Here is a 22,227-nt window from a genome sequence, read left to right as displayed (position 1 = left end):
TCTTGAAAAGAACTAAACCTGCAACTGGAGGGTGGGAGCAGGCATGTTGGAGTAGCAATAAAGTTAAGTCCAATCCAACTGCCTGTAAAGGCCTGCAGAAAGCAGAGCATGGTGTGAGTGGCTGGAACACTGTAGCCATGTGGGAGACCCAGATGAAGCTCCTGCTTTTGGCTTGTCCCAGCCTTGGCCATTTTAGTCACTTGGGGAGTGAGCCAGTGGACGGAAAACCTCCCTCTGCCTCTCCCTATCTCTCTGTAACTCTCACTTTAAAACAAATAAATGAGCCAGTTTATATCATAGTGGGTAAAGCCTCTGCCTGTGATGCCAGCAACCCATATGGGCACCAGTTCAAGTCCCAGCTACTCCAGTTCTGATCCAGCTCCTCATAAAGTCCCTGGGAAAACAGGAGAGGATGGTCCACAAGCTTGGGTCCCTGTAGCCCCAAAGGAGACCTGAAAGAAGCCCCTGGCTCCTGGGCAGACATTTGGACAGTGAACCAGCAGTCCTGGAGCTGCTCAGAGCTCTGGGAACCATGGTTCCAACCAGGCCTGCAGACACTTCACCTAAAAATGACAGGGCAAAAGGAGGCTCCCAGCAACGAGTTTCCAAACAGAAGGTGTGAAACACAGTATCCCTGTTACAAAGGGAGACAATTTTTTAAAAAAGATTTATTTATTTATTGGAAAGTCAGATATACAGAGAGGAGGAGAGACAGAGAGGAAAATCTTCCATCTGATGATTCACTCCCCAAGTGAGCGCAACGGCCTATGCTATGCCAATCTGAAGCCAGGATTCAGGAACTTCTTCCAGGTATCCCACACGGGTGCAGGGTCCCAAGGCTTTGGGCCGTCCTCGACTGCTTTCCCAGGCCACAAGCAGGAAGCTGGATGGGAAGTGGAGCAGCCGGGATTAGAACCGGTGCCCATATGGGATCCTGGTGCGTTCAAGGCAAGGACTTTAGCCGCTAGGCCACGCTGCCAGGTCCGACAATGTTTTTTTAAAATAAAAAAGCACAACTGTAAGAAACAAAAGCAAGTCTGGTGCTGCAGCACAGTAGCTCAGAAGGCAGCCTGTAGCACCTGCTGGTGTCCCACACTGGAACGCCAGCTTCCATTCTGGCTGCTTCTCATTCAGCTTCCTGCTAATGTGCCTGGAAGGTAGGGAACATGGCCCAAGCCAGGCTGCCTGCCACTCCTGTGGGAGGCCAGGATGGAATTGACAACCCCTGGCCGTGGTGTGGCCCAGAGCTCGTGTTGTGACCATTTGGGAATGAACTGACAAGTGGAAGCCATCTTTCTGTTTCTCTCACTCTGCCAATCTACCTTCCCAACAAATAGACACTGCAGAGAGGTACCCATGCATTGAGCAGTAAGAAAGGGGGGTGAATGCACTGTGATTCACAAGGTAGGGACTCCAACTCCATTACATTTGATGAGTACAAACCATGTCTAAATATTCTTAAATGTCACTGACAGCTAAGTGGTAGTAAGAGACACTAGTACGCTAACAGAGGGGTCTATGCAGCTCACGCCTCCTCCAGCAGTCGGTGCCCCAGCTGAGTCAAGCACCACAGAGGGGAATGAAGGGTGGAAACTCTCCTGCTTCTCAGGCTTGGGCACACATTCTTTACAAGAGAGGATGAGTGATCCAGGATGCCTGTGGGGCAGTCTCTGCTATGGTGGCACTGAGTCTGGGTCTAGTTAAAGACCAGGAGTCCCAGCAGAAGAGCCTGGCTCTCCCCACCAACAAACAGGATCTAAGTAGGTCAGTACCGGGTGCAGACACGGTCTGCTCCAAGTAGACTCACCTGTAAGGTTAGGATCGCTGAGGGCAGCAACAGACACAGCCAGAGCATCATCTAAAGGGTGCATCACAAAGTCCTGCCTGTGACTGGGGACCAGATGTCCAGCCTGCAAGGAAATATCCTTGGAGGATGCAAGCGCAAGGGACATCAACCATGATTCAGAGGCCACCAGAGAGGGCTCCACAACACTACTGTTGGCAGGCAGAGTGCAGAGACAAGAGCCAGGGCAGATGGTGAGGACGGAGGCAGGATCATGGCCATGCTCTTCCTGGTGCATCTCACCACCCTGCAGGAACCTGGAAAACATAGCAAAGACTGTCCCTCAGTCGACAGTGGGGGCTACACAATGTAGGCTCGTCTAGGTTCAACCACAAAGGCTGCAGGGCCCAGCACAGCACTAACACACTGCTCCTATTCTTTTTTTTTTTTTAAGAAGAAGGGTTTTCTTTATTTTTATTATTTTTTTTATTGGAAAGGCGGATATACAGAGAGGAGAGACAGAGAGGAAGATCTTCCGTCCAATGATTCACTCCCCAAGTGAGGGCAATGGCCGATACTATGCCGATCCGAAGCCAGGAGCCTCTTCTGGGTCTCCCACGCGGGTGCAGGGTCCCAAAGCTTTGGGCCGTCCTCGACTGCTTTCCCGGGCCACAGGCAGGGAGCTGGAAGGGAAGCGAGGCTGCCGGGATAGAACCGGCGCCCATATGGGATCCCGGGCGTGCAAGGCGAGGACCCTAACCACTGCGCCACCGCGCCAGGCCCCTATTCTAAACCTATGACTGCCACTACAAGGACTGTATTCCTAAGAAAAAAATCTAGAAATACAAAAGACATTTATGTAAAAGATTTATTAATTTGAAAGGCAGAGTTATAGAAAGAGAAAGAAGACACATAGAGACAAATCTTCCATCCACTGGTTTATTTCCCAAATGGCTCGGCTGAGCTGGTCTGAAGCCAGGAATTCCATCTGGGTCTCCCACATGGGTGCAAAGACCCAGGGAGTTGGTCCATCCTCTGCTGCTTTCCCAGGCTATCAGCAGGAAGCAACTAAAATTTAAACCAGCAACCACACAGAATGGCGGCACTGCAGGGGCAGCTTTACGCACCACACTGCAACGCCAGACCCAGGGCTAGACTACACCAGACCTGGCTTCCAGAGATACTTCATGAAGACCAACCACAAAAGCATTCATAGTTTATTTACAATGAGCTTCAATGCAGTGTTGGCAACTTAACATGATTAGCAAAAGCCCAATAGTCCAGAAAATAAATGCCAGTTGATTTTAAAGGCATACAAGGCAGAAGTTGGTAACGAAGCATTGCATTTCAAGGAACGCTCACTGCATCCCCTCCCTTGACTTCAGTAACACACCATTTTACAGCTGGAATCGAGGTCATACGAACCTACCAGAGGCCCAGGTACAAATGTCCTCAGGAGGGACCACATGCAACACAAGCGTGTGACCTAACGATCAGACCTGACATGAACCTCAGGCCCACAGCTGACAAACACTGAGCTCTCTGTACTTTCCTTATCTTTATGAGGCAGCAAATATGGGCTGGTTGGAAAAGCAGCAAAAATCAAATTCTAAAACTCTTTCATGACCTGTTCCTCCTTTTCTCTATCTGCCTACTGTGAGAAGGACTAACTAAATAAGCCAAGAAAAAACACTACACGCTTAAAAATCCTTCACTTAGCAGCAGCATGGCCTCCCCCTAGGTGACTTCTGGACACCTCACCACTAGGAAACCACACCCCCAGCTGCCCTCAGGACTCAGCCTCAGCCTTGGTCTGAGCTTGGATTCTTGGTTCACTTACACTCTTTCGAAGCTGGTGTTGAAGTGTGTTGGGTTAAGCTGTGGCCTGCAACTCTGACATCCCATACTGGACCCAGCAGTCTCAGCTGCTCCACTTCCAAGTTACCTCCCCAGCAATATACCTGGGGAAGCAGTGAAAGATGCCCTGGGTGCCTGGACCCCTGCCACCCAAGTGCAAGACCCGGAAAGAGCTGGTTCCTGGCTTTGGCCTCGCCTGGCTCCAACTGTTGAAGCCATTTGGGAAATGAACCATAAAATAGAAAAAAAATCTCTTGTTCTCCTTTCAAATATATTGTTTTAAAAAATGCACTTGGTTTTCCTGTAATAAAGCCATATACTTCTTCTCCAAGGTTCAAAAATGCCTGCTACAGGTGCTCAGCTTCTTCCTTCCCACATTACTTCTGCGAGGTCTTCCTGGCAGTACACAAAGCAGAGTGCTCAGACAGCATTCTGCAAAGGAGAAAGGTGCTGACTGCACGGAATGCACAACAGACAGACTACAGCAGACTCACAAACCACAAAAGCTGGGGTCGTCTGCAGGCGAAGTCAATCTCCCCCCTTTTCCCAAACACACATGAAGGTGGGCCTCACTCCATGTCAGGTTCCAGAGTCACAGCTGCTCTGTCTCTGATGTGGCTTCCCTTCCTCCAATCAATCAGCAGTCACTGACCTGGTACCTGTGCGGTGGCCCCAGCACACTCATGCCCAATCCCCATCCTCACCTTCAGCTGAGAAGGCGAACGAACAGGTGAGATGACCCCATAGCACGTGAGGACAACAGTACCTGGGAGCCAGGGGCCTTGAGATCGTCTCAGCTCCAGGAAGGTCTGTGACCAGGGCCAGGGCCTCCCAAGGTCTTTGGAGGGCGTCTGGGGACTGCGGAGGTACGCCGTCCCTGGGCCAGGCTGGAAAAAACAGAGGGAAGGAGAGGCTTCGTGACTCTATCTCGGCCTCCCTTCCAGCAAGTAGAGCAGGGTGTGGCCACTGGGTCATCAATCTTTGCTGTGAGCTATCCCCAGACCCACATCTACTCCCTGATCCCCACACCGATGCCCATCTATCTCCACATGGCAATCTGGGCACACGGGTGGGGGGCCGGGCACCTACAACCTCACCTACACCATTCCTCGGCACAGTCTGACTCTCTCTACCTTCAGGATTAGCTGGCCACCAGGTGAGGTCTTGACTGTGCTGAACATTGGTGAGGTCTGCACCTATAGCCACAGTGCCCCTGTTCCAGTGTCCCGTAACAGTTAATGCAACGAGGGGGCTTGTCAGAAAGCAAACCTCCAGATACCATGATGCTAGGGCCTTGGAGACACCCACCGGACCAATGACACCAGCGGTCCAGACGTCTCTCCTTTGTACTGGGGTCTTCGGCCACCACCCGCTGGGCTGGCTGCACATGCTGGAGCAGGGACCGCTGGCACCGCCGGTAATTAGCAAACCAGTTGTAGACCTGCTCTGCAGTCAAGCTTGTCTCCAAAGTCAAACTCTCCTGTCCGAAAACAGCACAATTAGCTTTGTTAACTCCTGGTCCGTGCCCACACTTCCACAGAAACCAAGCTGACCTCTCCAAAGGCAGCAGAATCGGCACCAGCTGCACTGGTGGCTGACCAGGGCCTCTCCTAGCCACCTGCTTGGAGAAGACACAACACCTCCCAGGCCCAGGCTCAGTTCGGGAGTCAGGCCAGGCCAAGCGTCGTAGGGAGCCGAGCCTCAGCAGGCCTTGTAGAGCAGGCCCGCAGTGTCCTGAACCTTGCAGAGCAGGCCCACGGTGTCCTGAACCTCGGGAGGGGCCCGCTGTGTGCAGTCACCGCCCCCAGCACCATGCACCCCACACATGGGGCGACCCTGAGCAAAAGCCCCAGCAGAGAGGGGGGACCCAGCCCAGTAAGCAGCAGACAGGAGAGGCCACCAGGAGGAGCCATGCGACTGCGGGACGGATGTGCTGAGGGAGCAGGAACCAGGCACTGTGGGCCAATGCCCCTACCCTCAACCCACACCCAGTACCAGCCATCTCAGCCTCCATGCCTACAGCCACACTGAGAACCTAAGAAGGCGACTGGGACTGCCCTCTGTAGACTAGGCACAGGGCACGCCCTCCCAAAAGAGGATAAAGAACAGGCGTTGGGGCAAAGGCCCAGGGACGGGCAGCTGAGGCAGAGGTAAGGCTTCCACCTGTTCTTACCCGCTGAGCCTTGCTGGGGTTAATGCTCACGGCCAAGGCAAAGTCTTGAAGCCTCCTGCGGACCTCTCTGGGGAAGTTCCGACTCTTGAGGCCATCCGGGCAGAGGCCTGCGGGTGGGGGATTCCTGGAGGAGATGAGAACAGCACAGTGAGGGGGCCCAGCGGTCCCCTGCCCTGTGACAGCAACATTTCTGAGGCAAGGCTGTCCCACAAGTGAAAATCAGTGTCTAACCCACACACCTGCAGGCCATGGCGGGGAGCTCAGCCCCAAGACCCCCAAAGAGGGCTCCAGGATCTGGGTTCCCACCCCTATGTTTTCACATTTCCATGTGGCTTTTCCCTGTCCTCCCTGTCTGCCCATGGGACTTATGAGGCAAAGTCCTTGGCCTTCCCACCCATCTCTCAGTGCAGCCCCACCCCCATACCCTTGCGCCCTTCTCTGCCCAGCACTTCCTCCCTAGATTTCACTGAGTTATCATCACTGACTTGCCACCATGGCACCTGCCAGCCCACTGCACCCCTCAAACACATGGGGACCCCAGCAATGAGGCTGCAGCTGATGTTCTGTGTATTGGCTCCACTTCCCTGCCTCCCTAAGGACTTTCCAGATTCCATTCCAATTCAAGTGTTTCTTGCACCAGAGGCATCGGGGCTGGTAAACATTCTGGCGGCTCTCACCTCCCCCCAGCCCTCCGGCTGCTGCCTCAGTCAGGGCTCTCCCAGTAAAACTTCTCTAGCTTCACCCAGGGTCACTGAGCCAGCTCCTCCCCTCACCACGGGCAGCAGAGGGTCACTGCTGTTCTCCTTTATCACCCTGGACTTCCCTCCCTGCATGCCACACCCCGCACTTCCCCTCACCCCCTGGCCACTCCTCAGCTGACCACTGCAGGGGGTATGAGGAGCAGCTAGGCTGCTCAGGCCACTGGACAACATCCCCAGCACTACTCCTGAGATTGAAGCCTCCTGGAGCTAGGCAGGGGACATGTCCAAGTTGGTCACAGTTTTTCACCACCACTGAATATATCTTCATTTCTACTGAGGACAAATATCACTTCAGTTGAAGATTTCAGCTGCAAAGCCTATGTGGACGTACATAATGCAGTGGGCACCTTACACATCCCAAATGCAGCTCATCTCCCTGGAACCACTCACCCCACCCCTGCCCTGTGTGCCTTAACAAGAACCACCACACTCCTGGTTCCGACCCAGGGCCAAAAGCCCTGGAATCTCTTCCCTTTTCACTGCATACAACTGTTCTTGGGCCATGATTTGGGTCCTGGACAATGCCTGAGCCGCAAAGAGACACCACCCTTCCTGACAGCCCTCAGGGTCAGCCAGCACCATCAGAATACAGCCCTGGGCTCTCCTTGTGGTTCATCAGTCACTCTCCCCGCAGGTGAAAATTCAGCCACCACCTGTCCCTATGGTTACAGGCGAAGGTCACTGCTGCATTTTCCAAAGGCTGTGAACACCCCTTCAGCCAGCGGACATCCCCTAAACCAGAGGTCTTAAGCCAGACCTCTGAGGTTGCCACTCCCTCTGCCTTAAACACTGGTGCTCACAAGACCACCACCATCCCTCAGGTAGGGTCTCCTTCCAAGGCTGGGACAGACCTGCACTACCAACACTGAAGAAGCCCCTCCCCACAGCCCAGCCCCCTCAGACCACGGTCTCTGCAGAGACCTGCCTGCTAGCGATGATCGATTCGCTAGCACTTCGTGGTCTCATGTCAGTGCCACCTGCAGGAAAGCAAAGCCTAGGGTGCCCCAGCATCCAGACCCAGGGAGTGCTCCCCAAACAGCTTGAGTGACAGGATGCCACCCCTACACTGGTCACCAAGTGGCTGCCTCTGCTGGGCTTCCACTGGCAGGCTGTCAGCCTCTGTGTGGTGGGTCACACAGCCCTAGCGGTCCCAGGCTCACTGACTGCTGGACTCTGAAGGACTTGCCTCACATTGGCCTCCCTGCAAGCAAGCCTCTGTAGTACAATCCATCTCTTCTTCCAGGAGCCACAGGGAGGGGTGGGGTAGCACTCAGAACAAGACCTGTGAGCCTTGCTTGGCAACAGAAAATAACGTAAGGGTATGGCCAACCCCTCAGGAGCCCCTGACACACAGAGCTAAAGCCCAGCAGTACCTCTTCCTGCAGCGGAACTTCTGCACCGGGGTCAGCGCAGCCACACCCAGCTTCCTCCTGGCCAGGTCGTAGTGAATGTCGTTCCAGAGCTGCACCAGCTCACGGCTGCCTCCTGGCACCCGACAACCCTGTCAAGGAGAGTCCACTAAAGCCACATGTTGGTAGGAAGAACCAGGTTTGGATGGACCCACGGTTAGCAGTGCTGAGGGCTACAGTGGGAAAGGAATAAACAGGCACAAGCTAGAACCTGGAACAAGTGACATCAAGCGGCCAGGGAGGCATCAACTGCACAGAGCAAGGTCTTGGCCTCCTGCAGAGGGAATGACATACTGAGAGGGATTCCAGGTGCCGCCAGACTGGGGACCGGGGTGATGATGGGTATACCTGGCCATCTGATCACTGTCAGCGCTTCAAAGCCAGAAAGAAATCAGGTTTCACTCCACCTGCTGTGTTTATGAGCTGGCACCACTTGATGCACATCCAGTACTCAGATTCCCAAGCTGCTTGTAACTCACTCAAGTGAGAATTACCGGAACTAATCTTTGTATAAAACACCTCTCCCAGGCAGCCCTAAGGGATTGGTCTGTGAGATATGGGCCAGCAACTCATTGCTAGCTCCCGGCATATGGATAATGCTTGAATGGTGCACCCTGCCCCTCCTTCCAATGGCCACTGAGCCCACATGTACCTCCAGAAGCTGGCAGGCCGCCTGTTGCTGCTCCTGCTGGGCCAGGACACGGGCACACACCAGGGCCACATCTGCATTGTCCAGGAGGTGCGGGCACAGCTGGCTGTCCAGAATGGCAGAAACCAAAGGCTGCATCTGAGTGAGGTCATCTTGGATGTCATGGCATAGGCTGCCCGCGAGGGGCACCAGCTCCGCCGGGGGTGGGTGGGTGTTCCCGTGCTCCCTCAGCAACATCAAGAAGCTCTGCATCATGCCACTCTGCCAACAAAGACCACGATCAGACCATGTGCACACAGCAGGCCACACTGCAACCTCCATGCCAGATCAGCTGTGGTGCCCAACTGGGAATGGCCAAGGACCACACGCCTGCAAAATTTCCTTCTACCCTCCACCAGAAAAAGTCTGAATCCTGAGAGGGTGACCCCACGGGAGAGTGGCCAGCACTAGTCCACCTCTTTGTCAACACTATTACTGATGTCATTGGAATGAGGTGGGGAGAGAACTGCTAGTCTACTCCCCAAATATCCACAAGAGGCTATGCAAAGCCAGGTGAAAATTAGTATGGACCTCCCACGTGGACAACACAAACCGACCACCTGCACCTGCGCTATCACCCGCTGCTTCCCTGCCTCCCAGGGTGCAGTTGGGGGCCAGGCTTGAACCCAGATACCTCACAACGATAGGTGGGATCCCCGGCAGACTTAACTGTTACTCCAGAGCCTGCCCCCAGTCACCTGACTTCCCTGAGCCTCCGTTTTCCGCAAGAGATAAACTTGATTCTGTTTCCTCGGGGAGGCCCCCAAGGCGTTCCGGGGCACTTGCCCACTGCCGCTGCTGCTCACTGAAAACGCTCAGCTTCCACAGGTTAGCCCGGAAAGGGCGGCCATGAGCAACGGGGTCTGTACCCAGAGCCTACCAAAAACGCTCCCGGGCTAAAGCCTAGGCCTCCACTTCGCCTGGTGTCCTGTGCCACCGCCAGGTCTCACTACGGTGCCAGCTCTCTCCTCACGGGGTCCTGACCCCTCACCGCCTCCTCACTGGGTCCCGACCCCGAGTCCCAGCACCTCCTCACATATCCTCAACCCGTGTCCCAGCACCTCCTCACCCGGTCAGCCCCCTCAGAGTCCCGACGCCCCCTCACCCGGTCCCAATGCCCCCTCAGGGTCCCGACGCACCTCACCCAGTCCCGACGCCCCCTCAGAGTCCCGACGCCCCCTCACCCAGTCTCGACGCCCCCTCAGGGTCCCGACGCCCCCTACCCGGTCCCAATGCCCCCTCAGGGTCCCGACGCCCCCACAGGGTCCCGACGCCCCCTCACCCAGTCCCAATGCCCCCTCAGGGTCCCGACGCCACCTCACCCAGTCCCAATGCCCCCTCACCCGGTCCCGACGCCCCCACAGGGTCCCGACGCCCCCTCACCCGGTCCCGACACCCCCTCAGGGTCCCGACGCCCCCTCACCCGGTCCCAACGCCCCCTCAGGGTCCCGACGCCCCCTCACCCGGTCCCAATGCCCCCTCAGGGTCCCGACGCCCCCTCACCTGGTCCCGACGCCCCCTCAGGGTCCCAACGCCCCCTCACCCGGTCCCGACGCCCCCTCAGGGTCCCGACGCCCCCTCACCCGGTCCCGACGCCCCCTCGGGGTCCCAACGCCCCCGCAGGGTCCCGACATCCCCTCAGGGTCCCGACGCCCCCTCACCCGGTCCCGATGCCCCCTCAGGGTCCCGACGCCCCCTCACCCAGTCCCAATGCCCCCTCAGGGTCCCGACGCCCCCTCACCCAGTCCCGACGCCCCCTCAGGGTCCCGACGCCCCCTCACCCGGTCCCGACACCCCCTCAGGGTCCCGACGCACCCTACCCGGTCCCAATGCCCCCTCAGGGTCCCGACGCCCCCACAGGGTCCCGACACCCCCTCACCCGGTCCCAATGCCCCCTCAGGGTCCCGACGCCACCTCACCCAGTCCCGACGCCCCCTCAGGGTCCCGACGCCCCCTCACCCGGTCCCGACGCGCCCTCAGAGTCCCGACGCCCCCTCACCCAGTCTCAACGCCCCCTCAGGGTCCCGACGCCCCCACAGGGTCCCGACACCCCCTCACCCGGTCCCAATGCCCCCTCAGGGTCCCGATGCCCCCTAACCCAGTCCCAATGCCCCCTCAGGGTCCCGACGCCCCTCACCCAGTCCCGACGCCCCCTCAGGGTCCCGACGCCCCCTCACCCAGTCCCGACGCCCCCTCAGGGTCCCGACGCCCCCTCACCCAGTCTCGACGCCCCCTCAGGGTCCCGACGCCCCCTCAGGGTCCCGACGCCCCCTCAGAGTCCCGACACCCCCTCACCCGGTCCCAATGCCCCCTCAGAGTCCCGACGCCCCCACACCCGGTCCCGACGCCCCCTCAGGGTCCCGACGCCCCCTCACCCAGTCTCGACGCCCCCTCAGGGTCCTGACGCCCCCTCACCCGGTCCCAATGCCCCCTCAGGGTCCCGACGCACCCTCACCCGGTCCCGACACCCCCTCACCCGGTCCCGAAACCCCCTCACCCGGTCCCGACGCCCCCTCAGGGTCCCGACACCCCCTCACCCAGTCCCGACACCCCCTCACCCGGTCAGCCCCCACAGGGTCCCGACGCCCCCTCACCTGGTCCCGACCCCGGTCCCGACGCCCCCTCACCCAGTCTCGACTCCCCCTCAGGGTCTCTAATCCCCCTCAGGGTCCCGACGCCCCCTCACCCAGTCCCGACGCCCCCTCAGAGTCCCGACGCCCCCTCACCCGGTCCCGACGCCCCCTCACCCGGTCCCGACACCCCTCACCCGGTCCCGATGCCCCCTCAGGGTCCCGACACCCCCTCACCCGGTCCCGATGTCCCCTCAGGGTCCCGACGCCCCCTCACCCGGTCCCGACACCCCCTCACGGGGTCACCTTCTCAAGGGTCTTCACTCCCAGCGCCAGCGTCCCAAGCCCTGGACCTGCGTCCTCAGAGAAACCGGGGCTCCAGGAGACCAGGGCGGTGGAGGTGGGGGAGCTCCGGAAGACAGACGGCAAGGAAGGAGCGCGCACCGGGCGGGGCCTCCACCGGGCTCACCTACCGTGCCCCCTGCTCTCCTGCTCTCGCTGCTCTCGGCCCGGGTGCAGCCCCGGGTGGAGGCCCAGGCTCACACCCCGTGCTGGGCGTCCAGGGCTCCCGCCCGCCACGCCGACTCACCTGCAATACCGTCCGCTTCCCGCTTCCGCTGCGCGGACGTGCCGCACCAGCTCCCTCACTCCCGCGGGACCGGAGGCACGGTCGCCCGCTGGCCTAGGACTGGAGTGGTCGCTCAATGTATCCACCCGCGGCCAATCACGAGGGGGAGACTGGCGGGGCGGGGGCGCTCAGGGGCAGCCGGAAGGAGTGGAGCTGCCTGGGGTGGGAGCCCTCTGCCCGGGGCGGGCGGGAAGAGGCGCGCTCGCCCCACGCGCTCGCCCCACGCGCTCGCCCCTCTCCCGGTTTCCCGGCGCTGGGCGCTGCTCCCCGAGACCCGCTCCCCGTCCCCAGCCTCCCCGGAGAAGGCGCTATTGGAATCCATACGCGCACGGTTCTGAATGCCCCAAAAAGGGCTCTGCTTGTGGGCAGGGAGGGGTTCCGACCCTAGGGCCTGAGCCCTAGTGACCACCGCACCGAGGAAGACATTAGGCACCTGTCGTCAACACCGGCCCCCACGATCTGGCCTCGCCCCTGCGCTCACTTGGGGAGTGAATCATCCGACGCAAGATTTTCCTCTCTGTCTCTCCTCCTCTCTGTATATCTGACTTTCCAATAAATAAATAAATCTTAAAAAAAAAAAGCCAAACTACAAATGATAATTAACAATAAATATTCAAATAATTAAAATAAAGGCAGTAACAGATAATGGCAGATACGGATATATAAAAAACATGGAATCTAGTAATACCCTTAAGTTAAAAAATGCCAACAGTGGGGCCCGGTGCGGTGGCGCAGTGGTTAAGGTCCTCACCTTGCACGCCTGGGATCCCATATGGGCGCCGGTTCTAATCCCGGCAGCCCCGCTCCCCATCCAGCTCCCTGCCTGTGGCCTGGGAAAGCAGTCGAGGACGGCCCAAAGCTTTGGGATCCTGCACCCGCGTGGGAGACCCTGAAGAGGCTCCTGGCTTCGGATCGGCATAGCATCGACCGTTGCGCTCACTTGGGGAGTGAATCATCGGACGGAAGATCTTCCTCTCTGTCTCTCCTCCTTGCTGTATATCTGCCTTTCCAATGAAAAAATAATAAAAATAAATCTTTAAAAAAACATGCCAACAGTGTAAGCACTCTAAAAGTCACAGACTACCAAATTAGATTTGAAAGGCAAATTTACAGAAAAGGAGAAACAGAGAGAGAGAGAGAGATTCCTCTGTCTCTGGACAGAATCTTCCATCTAGCTGGTAGATACAAGAGTCAAGTCTGAGGTCAGCCCAGGTGAGGTTTCTTGGGGGACTCCCCAACTAGACTACTGGACTCAGAAGCAAGCCACAGGGAGAATCACAGGATGTGTGGTCCAACCTTGGAGTGCACGTATGAGGACTGGGCCTCTTCAATTGTTGAAGCCTGTGTGGCATGCCCAATGCACACTAGGGACAGGACAGTCAGCTCATCTAGGCCAGCAGAGGACATTGACTGCCTCGTCAGAAAAGCTTGCACAATTCTCCTGACCAAGCTTTGCAGCATATTTCCTGGATCTGTGGATGTACCAAGGTGAACTTTGGAAAGATTTCTCAAACCTGGAGCAATAAAACTGATAACATCTCATGGCTATTAAAACACTCAAATAACATCCTCAGAACACTCTTCCCCACACTGGGATCTCTTAAACAGCATCAAATGACCACTTACTATCCCTGGGTGTTGATGCAATTTGAGAGTGAGGAATAGCCCTCTCCCCCTCCTCCCCTGTGGACACAGAAGGACATATGAAATGTCCCACCTAACTTCCTGCATATCCAGCCCTACCTACCAAAATCTAGCCCACATGTGTGAACATCCCTCTCAATTATGCAAACAATATATATGAAAACGTTTTAACATTTAAAAAAATAAAGGAAACAAAATGGTCGTATTCCCTGAAGAGATAGGATCAGAGATAACATTTTTGAGGTTGTTAGCAAAAAGCAATTCCCAGTTGGAAAACAAAAAGAGCAACACAGCTTACCTGGGACCGGGCAGTTGGCCATTCAGCTTCCATGTCTTCTTGTCCTTGCTGGCACTTTCTTGGGGGGAAAAAGAAATAAGCATTAGGCAGTAAGTGATGCTGGGGGGTTGGGGGGAATGCTCTGAACTGCCATCCAGAGAACACCAGCCATTCTATAAATAAACCCACAATACTAAGATGGCAGAATGTGGGCCTTTATCCCCTTAGTCTGTAGAATTCCAGGTTAAACTCCACTTGGAATTTATCAACCATATTCCTATCACTACAAATATACCCTCACCTGCCCCTTTTTGAAGAAATAAACAAGCCTATTATTATGCTATGCTCTTACATTAAGGACAAGAAAAGCACTTTCTCCATCCCATCACAGAAGGGAAATCAAGGAATCTGAAACAGTCAAACATGGTGAGTGTGAGGTGTCACTAGCGGGAACATGGAAGGTGTGGCAGGATAAGGCAGTCTCCAGCAGCTAAGAGCTGATGCTAAGAGGAACACCTGCCTGGCAGCCAGCAAGCAGACACGCCTGGATTCTGACCTCAGTACAGCCGGCCTCAGGCTCCCAGCATAGTTAGTTCAGCCAGTATCTTGACTGTAGCCTCAGGCTCCCTGAGCGGAGGACCCAGCCATGTCGTGGTGACTTCCAACCCACAGAACTGGGAGCTAGTAAGGGAGTGTTCATTGAAGTTTAATTTGTTACACAGTAATACAGAGCAAATACAGTCAAGTGTAAACAAAAATAAAGCATAAACTACCATGCACTTCCCTCTGCAGTTACCAATGCCAGCATTCGCCTTTCCTTCAGGTACATGCAGATCTCCATCTGCTTCCATTTCCTCTCGTCCAAAAGGACATTCTTTTGGTAATTCTTTCAGCTTTAGTGTGTGTCTCAATGTCTTTAGTGTGTCTTCCGTAATTTTTTTCTTTTTTAAAAGATTTGTTTTGTAATTTTTATTTTAAATTTTTAATTTTATGGTACAATTCTGTATAGTCTGGAATTCCCTTCCTCCCAATTCCCACCCCCTCCCCCAACTGATTTTCCCCATACTGTCACAACAGTACATTCCTTCATAAGGAGTTACAATTCCATCTTTGGTCATTTTTAGGCAGCTTTACTCAGTTTTAACTCACAATTCACCCACATAGTGTAATTCAGTAGTTTCAAGTATATTACATAGTGGCTTTATCATTTATTTGGAAGGCAATGGGAATGAGGACAAGCAGGGACAGAAAGAAATCTTTCATCCATTGGTTCACTCCCCAAATGGCTGCCAATAGCCAGAGCCGGGACAGGCTGCAACCAGGAGCCAGGAACTCCATTCTAGTCTCCTATTCAGGTGGCAGGGCCCAAGCCTGCTTTCTTAGATTCACAAAGCAGTTGGACTGGAAGTAAAGCAGGATGCCACCATCATCAGCAGTGGCAGCTTAACCTGCGACACTACAATGCCAGCCCATGTAGTTGGTCTTGAGAAGCTGAGACAGGAGAGCACCCATTTTGCTGTTCACTCCCTGGATGCCAACATTGAGGTGGGGCCAGTACCACTGGCCTTCAGGGTCTACTCGAGCAGCACGCTGGAATGTGACTCTGGATCTGGACAGGTACTTCATTGGGATGCAGGCTCTTAGGCTACATGTCCAATCTCCAGCTTTTAAATTGCATTGAAGTATTTTTTAAAAATCTTCCATCCTGGCTTGGCGGTTAGGGTCCTCGCCTTAAACGTGCCTGGATCCCATATGGGCACTGGTTCTGGTCCCAGAGGCCCTGCTTCCCATCCAGCTCCCTGCCTGTGGCCTAGGAAAGCAGTCGAGGACAGCCCAAAGCCTTGGGACCCTACACCCGTATGGGAGACCCAAAGGAAGCTCCTGGCTCCTGGCTTCGGATTGGCTCAGCTCCAGCTGTTGCAGCCGCTTGGGAAGTGAACCATCAGTTGGAGGATCTTCCTCTCTGTCTCTCCTCTCTGTATATCTGACTTTGCAATAAAAGTAGATAAATCTTAAAAAAAATCTTCCATCCTACTCATTTCTAAGTTGAGTGGTGTTAACTACACTCACCATGTTGTGCAATCACTGATTCTAAAACCATCCAATATCTCAAACAGCATTTCTTTAACCATTCATGAAAACTTGCCATTCATCTTTAGTCCTACCCCAATTAACCATTTCTCTATTTTCTGTCTGTAACTGTCTGCTTTAGGTATTTCACAAAAAATGGAATTATGCAGTTGTCCCTAGCTTACTTTTCTTACCACACAGTTTGCAAGATTCTTTCATGTTTTAACAGGAGTAAACTAGCTGGTTGGGGTTAGGGCTACCTAAAAAAAAAAAAAAAAAAAATTTAAAGATTTATTTATTATCAAATATATGAGGAGATACAGAAAGATCTTTCATCTGCTGGTTCACTTTCCAAGTGGCTGCAATGGCTGGAGCTAAGCCAATCCAAACCCAGAAGCTTCTTCAGGGTCTTCATGCCGGTGCAGGGTCCCAAGACTTTGGGCAGTCCTCTCCTGCTTTCCTAGGCCACAAGCAGGGAGGTGGAAGGAAAGTGGGGCTGCCAGGATTAGAACTGGGATCCCCATGGGATCCTGGCACATGCAAGAAGAGGACTATAACCACTAGGCTATTACTAGGTTATAAATAAATCAGGCCTGATTTATTTATTTGAAACGCAGAGAGAGAACTTTTCCATCCACTGGTTTATTCTCTAAATGGCTGCAACAGCCACAGCTGAGAGGGTCCAAAGCCAGGACGTATGCCATATGAATGCAGGGGCACAAGCACTTGGGCCATCCTTTGCTGCTGGGACACATGGTAGGGAGCTGGATCAGAAGTACAGCAACTGGGACTCAAACCAGCTCCCATATGAGATGCTAGCAGTGCAAGTGCTGGCTTTACCTGCTCTACCACAGCCACAACTCCTGGATTAATTTTTCAATGAACAACTAAAGACTGTTTTTGATTGTGACTGTATCAATTTCACATAAATAGCAACAATGTGTGAGGGACTGCTGATGTCTCCCATCTTTGCTAACACATTATTCCAGTTTAAAGTAATTAGTCATCATAGTAGATGTGGTTCTGATCTGTCTCTCCATAATGGCTCATGACCACTGACTATTTTCACAGGTTTACTGGTCAACTATATATCCTCTTTGAGGAAATGCTTATTCACATCCTTTGCCTGTTTTTAAATTATAATTTTTCTGTTAAGTTGAACAAATTGTTTATATACTGTAGATTTTAACCACTATTATATATAGCTTTCAAATATTTTCTCATGTGGAGGTCATCTTGTCTTTGTTGCTTAAGACTTCTTTGCCAAGGTGTCTCCCTTCCAGGCCTCTGTGAACGTACCTGACAGCACCCTTTGCTCCTTTCTCTAGATCACGCATTTTCCCTCTGGCTGCTTTCAAGATTCTTCTCTTGTATTTTGGAGTAATTTGTGGACAATTTTCCTTGGTGTAGTTTCTTCATGTTTCTTGTGTTCACAGTTCCTTGCATGTCTTGGTGTGTAGGTTTAGCTTCATTTAATTTGAAAGCTTTCAGTTTTTTTTTCATTTTTATGTCCTTCTTACTCTAAGACTTCAATAACCTGTCTCCTGACTATGCTGGTGTCACTTAACTGAAGGGGCAGATCAGAGAGAAAACAGTTACAGGATTTCCTCATTGTAGGACATTGTGACCCTAAAAGGTCAGGGAGCACAGGATTACAATTGATTGGATATCCTTTATATGAGAAAAACGGAGTGGGTAACATTCATATACCTAAATGGATATCATTTGTATGAGAACAGCTGAGTGGACAGCATGTGAATTTGAACACTTGGTGGGATATACAAAACAAGAGTTCCAAACAAGAGTATAGAAACAGTTGATGGAGTTTGTTGATAAGCTCAATACATCCTCCCTTATCGCACATGACCCTCAGTCTATAACGTCTGATGCCACTAATAAACTTCAGCTTTTGAACATCAGTCAGAGTCCATGCATGTTATTATCGGCTCTGTGCACCAAGTCCATCACTGCAGGACAGCTACACCTCACTGTGCAACAACTGCTGTGTACGTACACAGACCTATGTGATACAGGCCAATCAATGTATGTGGCCTCCAGATGTAGTCAAGAGCATGGAAAACATGACATGGTACACTTACAGTCAAATTTTTATAAGCAGCACTATCCTGCAAAATAATAATCAGTAAATTATTTATAATCAAGTATCATATACAATATACAATGGTATATGCTATTCCTTGATCCAACTGATGGTACAGCATGTCTGTTTACACTTGCATAAACAAAAACATGTTATGCTAATCTCAGTGCCTATTGCCAAGTGTGGTAGAATCTAGATCCTGGACAGTGCAATGGCCTAATGGATTCATCTTCTGCTTGTGGCATTGGCATCCCATATGAGCACTGCTTCGGGTCCAGCTGCTCCACTACCCATCCTGCTCCCTGCTGATGGCCTGGGAAAGCAGCAGAAAATGGCTCAGGGTTCAGGACCATTACATCCACGTGGTAGACCTGGAAGAAGCTGCTGGCTCCCAGCTGCTCAACAGTCTAGCTGGGGACGTTGCAGCCATCTGGGTAGTGAACCAGCAGTTGGAAAGTGTCTTTCGTTGCTTCTCCCTCTCAATGTAACTTTAAGTAAAAAAAAATTTAAGAGAATAGACTGCAGTCAGGTTGTCTAAGTAGAATCCTTGCTCCATCACTTACTATGTAGCTGCTCTTAGTCCCTCATTCAACTGTACAATGAGTGGGGCTAGAGCAGTTTCTATCTCACAGAGTTACTATGAGAATCAGATGAGTTATCAAAACTGAAACACACAACAGGGCCAGTGCAACAGCTTAACTGGATAATCCTCCACAGGGGCACAGCAGCACAAGCCCCTGAACCATCCTCTGCTACTCTCCCAGGTTGATCGGCAGGGAGCTGGACCGCAAGGGAAGCAGCCAGGATTTGAAACAGCACCCATACAGCCCATCTGCCTGGCAGGCTGAGGCTTGACCCACTGGGACAACACCCTGCGCCACTACACACCACCTGACTCTAGCCCCTGCCGGTTTCTTCAGCAGCTCCTTCACTAAGACCGGAGAAGGTTCCTGCCTCCCTGGTTTGCACAACATATGCCGTTGCGTGCTGTGAGAGCGGCCGGTACAGATGAGGAATCCAGGCATGTTGCTACTCTACCTGTCCTGGTGAGAAGGACCTCTGTGCAGAACAGACGTCAGCTGTTGGGGTGTCCTGTGGCAGGTGGCACATCAGCAGCGGCCGATGGTGCACAGCCGACTTGCAGGAGAAAGAGTCTTGAGTCCAGGATGATCCCTGGAAGAGGGTGAAGCACTCGCTGGTGAACGAGAGGGCAGCAGCATCTGGCTGGAGGCCGTGGCGTCAAATTCCTGCCTCAAAAGCACATGACAGGGATGCCTGAGCCCTCAAGTGCTAGCTAGAGGTAGAAAGGGCAGCTTTGCGCACCCTCTCCTGTGCAGGGAGCACAGGCCCTGAAAGCCCTCTGTTGTGCAGGCCTTGGCGGCTCCCCAGCCACCATCATACCTGCTGGGCAGCAGGACTGCATGTTCCAGGGTGCTCTCAGAGCAGCTAGGACCTGGGACCTCCTATTCCAGATGGCTGGTGACCTCTGGTGCCTACTTACCCATCCACCTGCTCCTGGCTTATGAGCCCCATGCCCAGGCACCACCCACCTAGGCAGAGGAAGGCCGAGTGGAGTCGGCCTTCTTAAACTCCACCCCACACATGTAAAAATACATGAAGCCCTCTCTGCAGCCCACCGGGAAGCTGCTCTGTTACGGCCGGCTGCTCCAGGAACATGGGACACGGCAAGGGTCTGAGAGATTGAGGCACCAACTGGAGACCAGTGATGGTGGAAGTCTCTCTGAGGCCTACCTTTCTTCCCTTCTCTCTTGACCTTTCAGCTGCTTCTTGTTTACTCTTTACCCTACACCCTCATTAGTGCAGATTGGCTACAGCTGAGACCAGGTGCTTCTAGCCCCAAGCCCACTCACTGTAGTGCTGAGCTTAACGAGTGCTTTTCAACTCCTTAGCCCACAACACTGCTCCACTTGCTAAAGAACGCACAGGCCTGCATCTCACGGTGCTCTGCTCTGCCAGGAAGGGTGGTGGTGGTAAGGTTTCTGGTACCTCATCTGCCAAAGTTCAACGCTAGTCGGCTGCTGTGTAACTCCGGCTCCCAGAGGGCCTGTGGGGTCGCTGACGTGGGACCCTGTCTCCTAGGATTCTCTCGGTGCCATGACGTAGTACCTTGCTGTTAAAGGTACCCTGCCACTTCCTATCACAGAGACCCAGCTGATACAAGGGCCCAAGTGCCCTCCTCCCCTACCGTGCCTTGGTATGTGGGTCGTTTGGCTGTGGACCCCTGATCTTCCTACCATTCGTGTCCAGGAACACTGTCCGGGACCCCCACCTGATGCTAGGATGCCTTGGGTTGGGCTATCTAGAGCTCAGAAAGCCTGAGCCCAGCAGAGGTAGAAAGGGCGGCTACGTGCGCCCTCCAGTGGGCACCAGCAGTATCGGCTGGGAGTTGGACTGCAGGGAAAGCACCAGGATTTGAAACAGCAGCCATATACTCCATCTGCCTGGGAGGCTGAGGCTTGACCCACTGAGACACCACCCCACCCCATACCACACCACACCACCACACACCAAACACTCAGGGCAGATGTGTGGGCCTCCAGGAGTGGCTGGTGTGCGTGGCCAAGGCACGGACAAGCGGGGAAAGGGTGATGGGTAACTGAGTGAAGGTGAGATTTACAGAGAGAAGCAGAGACAAAAAAATCTTATGTCTACTGGTTCAGTCTCTATGTGGCTGCAATGGCCAGAGCTTAACAGAGACACAGCAAGGAGCCAGGAAATTCTTCCAGGTCTGCCACGCGAGTACAGGGTCCCTAAGCTTTGAGCTGTCTTCTATTGCTTTCCCAGGCCACAGGCAGGGAGTTGCATGGAAAGCGGAGCAGCCAAAACATGAACCGGTACCCTGGACTAGCCCAGTCTGTACCCAACCCCACCACCCGTGAGTGTCAGAGGGTTCCATGGTCATGCCTAAGTCAGCGCATCACCACCCCCATCTGTTAAGCAAACCAGCAGAATTGCAGATCACAGGGATGGGCCCACATATCTCCCACAGAATCTGCCCCAGACCTGGTTCTCTCATATGCTGGTTAGTGTCAGATAACCAGGGCTCTCAATGGATGCTGGTGCCACACACAGTGGCCAAATGTGCTGAGCCACGATGCTGACACCCAGAGCCACACCACATGTAAGATCCAGGTGAGACCGCTTCAGATGCCCAGTGACCAGCAGGGCCTCGCAGGTCCCAGGGTTTCTGGACCCAGCCCTGCTGTAGCCCAGACTTCAGCAGGGGTTTCCGAGATCATCCCACTCAGCGAGGAGCCGCGAGCCCTGGCTGACCATGACCCTGAGGAGGCATCCTGCTCAGATGAACGCACAGCTGTTCTGCCAGGAGGGGGTGAACTGTGTGTGCTGAGAACAGAGTGATGCCTGCACGGACCTTCACACTCAGGCTTCAGCCCTGAGCCACAGCCCAGCTGCCCGGAGGGGAACTCAGGGCCAGGACACATCTCAGCCCTGGGGGCCACCTGTCAGATCAGGGGAAAGGCCCAGGCCCCTCATGAAGCCACGCAGAGTTATAAATACACCAGCCTGGGCTACCTAGAGGCCGGCTCCAGGAAGTAGATTCACGCTGGTATTTTTACATTTGGTTAGAGCAGGGGATGCCTGCCCCTCACTTCCACCCGCACACTCTGGATGCTAACAACACACTCTAGGGCTGCCTCACCCCTATGGGCCAGGGTCTAGCTTCACACAAGCCCCACAAAACCTCAGGGGCTCTGCAGGTGACCACTGAGCCAGCGGGGCTCGCCTATGGAGCCAAGGGCCATCAGTAACCCCTGCTGCCCAGGTGTCAGGAAACATGGGATGCCCAGAAGGCTCAGCACCTAAAAGGAGAGCAGCTCCACTTCATCCCACCTTCGGACCCTCACCAGGCAGATGGCCCAGGTCACCTCCTCCAGGCCACCTCCCAGGCCAAGTGCCAGGTCCTGGTGGGGTCTGCTGTGGGCACCCAGGAGGGGAACTGGGGTCCCTGGGAAGGCCTGAAATGCCTGGGGCCCTCAGAGAGCTGAAGGCACAGGCAGAAGTAGGGATCCTATAAAGCTCTGAAATTTTTTTTTTAAGATTATTTTATTGGAAAGTCAGATTTACAGAGAGAAGGAGAGACAGACAGAAAGATCTTCCAACCACTGGTTCAGGGTGGCCGCAACAGCCAGAGTTGAGCTGATCTGAAGCCAAAAACCAGGAGTCTTCCCTGGGCCTCCCACATGGGTAGAGTCCCAAGGTTTTGGGCTATCCTCCATTGCTTTC

General features: G+C 54.0%; 1 protein-coding gene across 1 annotated transcript; it reads right to left on the bottom strand.

Moving 5' to 3' along the window:
• Positions 1 to 4,060: 4,060 nt before the first annotated feature.
• LOC121151917 (anomalous homeobox protein-like) lies at positions 4,061 to 8,884 on the bottom strand. The gene is made up of 6 exons (XM_040973768.1): positions 8,636 to 8,884; positions 7,948 to 8,075; positions 5,814 to 5,937; positions 4,949 to 5,120; positions 4,345 to 4,406; positions 4,061 to 4,072 (listed from the first exon to the last, which is right to left on the bottom strand). The coding sequence occupies exons 1-6, from the start codon at positions 8,882 to 8,884 to the stop codon at positions 4,061 to 4,063; spliced, it is 747 nt and encodes a 248-aa protein (XP_040829702.1).
• Positions 8,885 to 22,227: the final 13,343 nt, after the last annotated feature.

Source organism: Ochotona curzoniae, unplaced genomic scaffold (assembly GCF_017591425.1).
Source record: "Ochotona curzoniae isolate NIBS_2020 unplaced genomic scaffold, NIBS_Ocur_1.0 contig_2321, whole genome shotgun sequence".
NCBI lineage: Eukaryota > Metazoa > Chordata > Mammalia > Lagomorpha > Ochotonidae > Ochotona > Ochotona curzoniae.
Note: the sequence above shows the minus strand (reverse complement) of the source record. Positions and strands in the feature narration are given on the sequence as shown.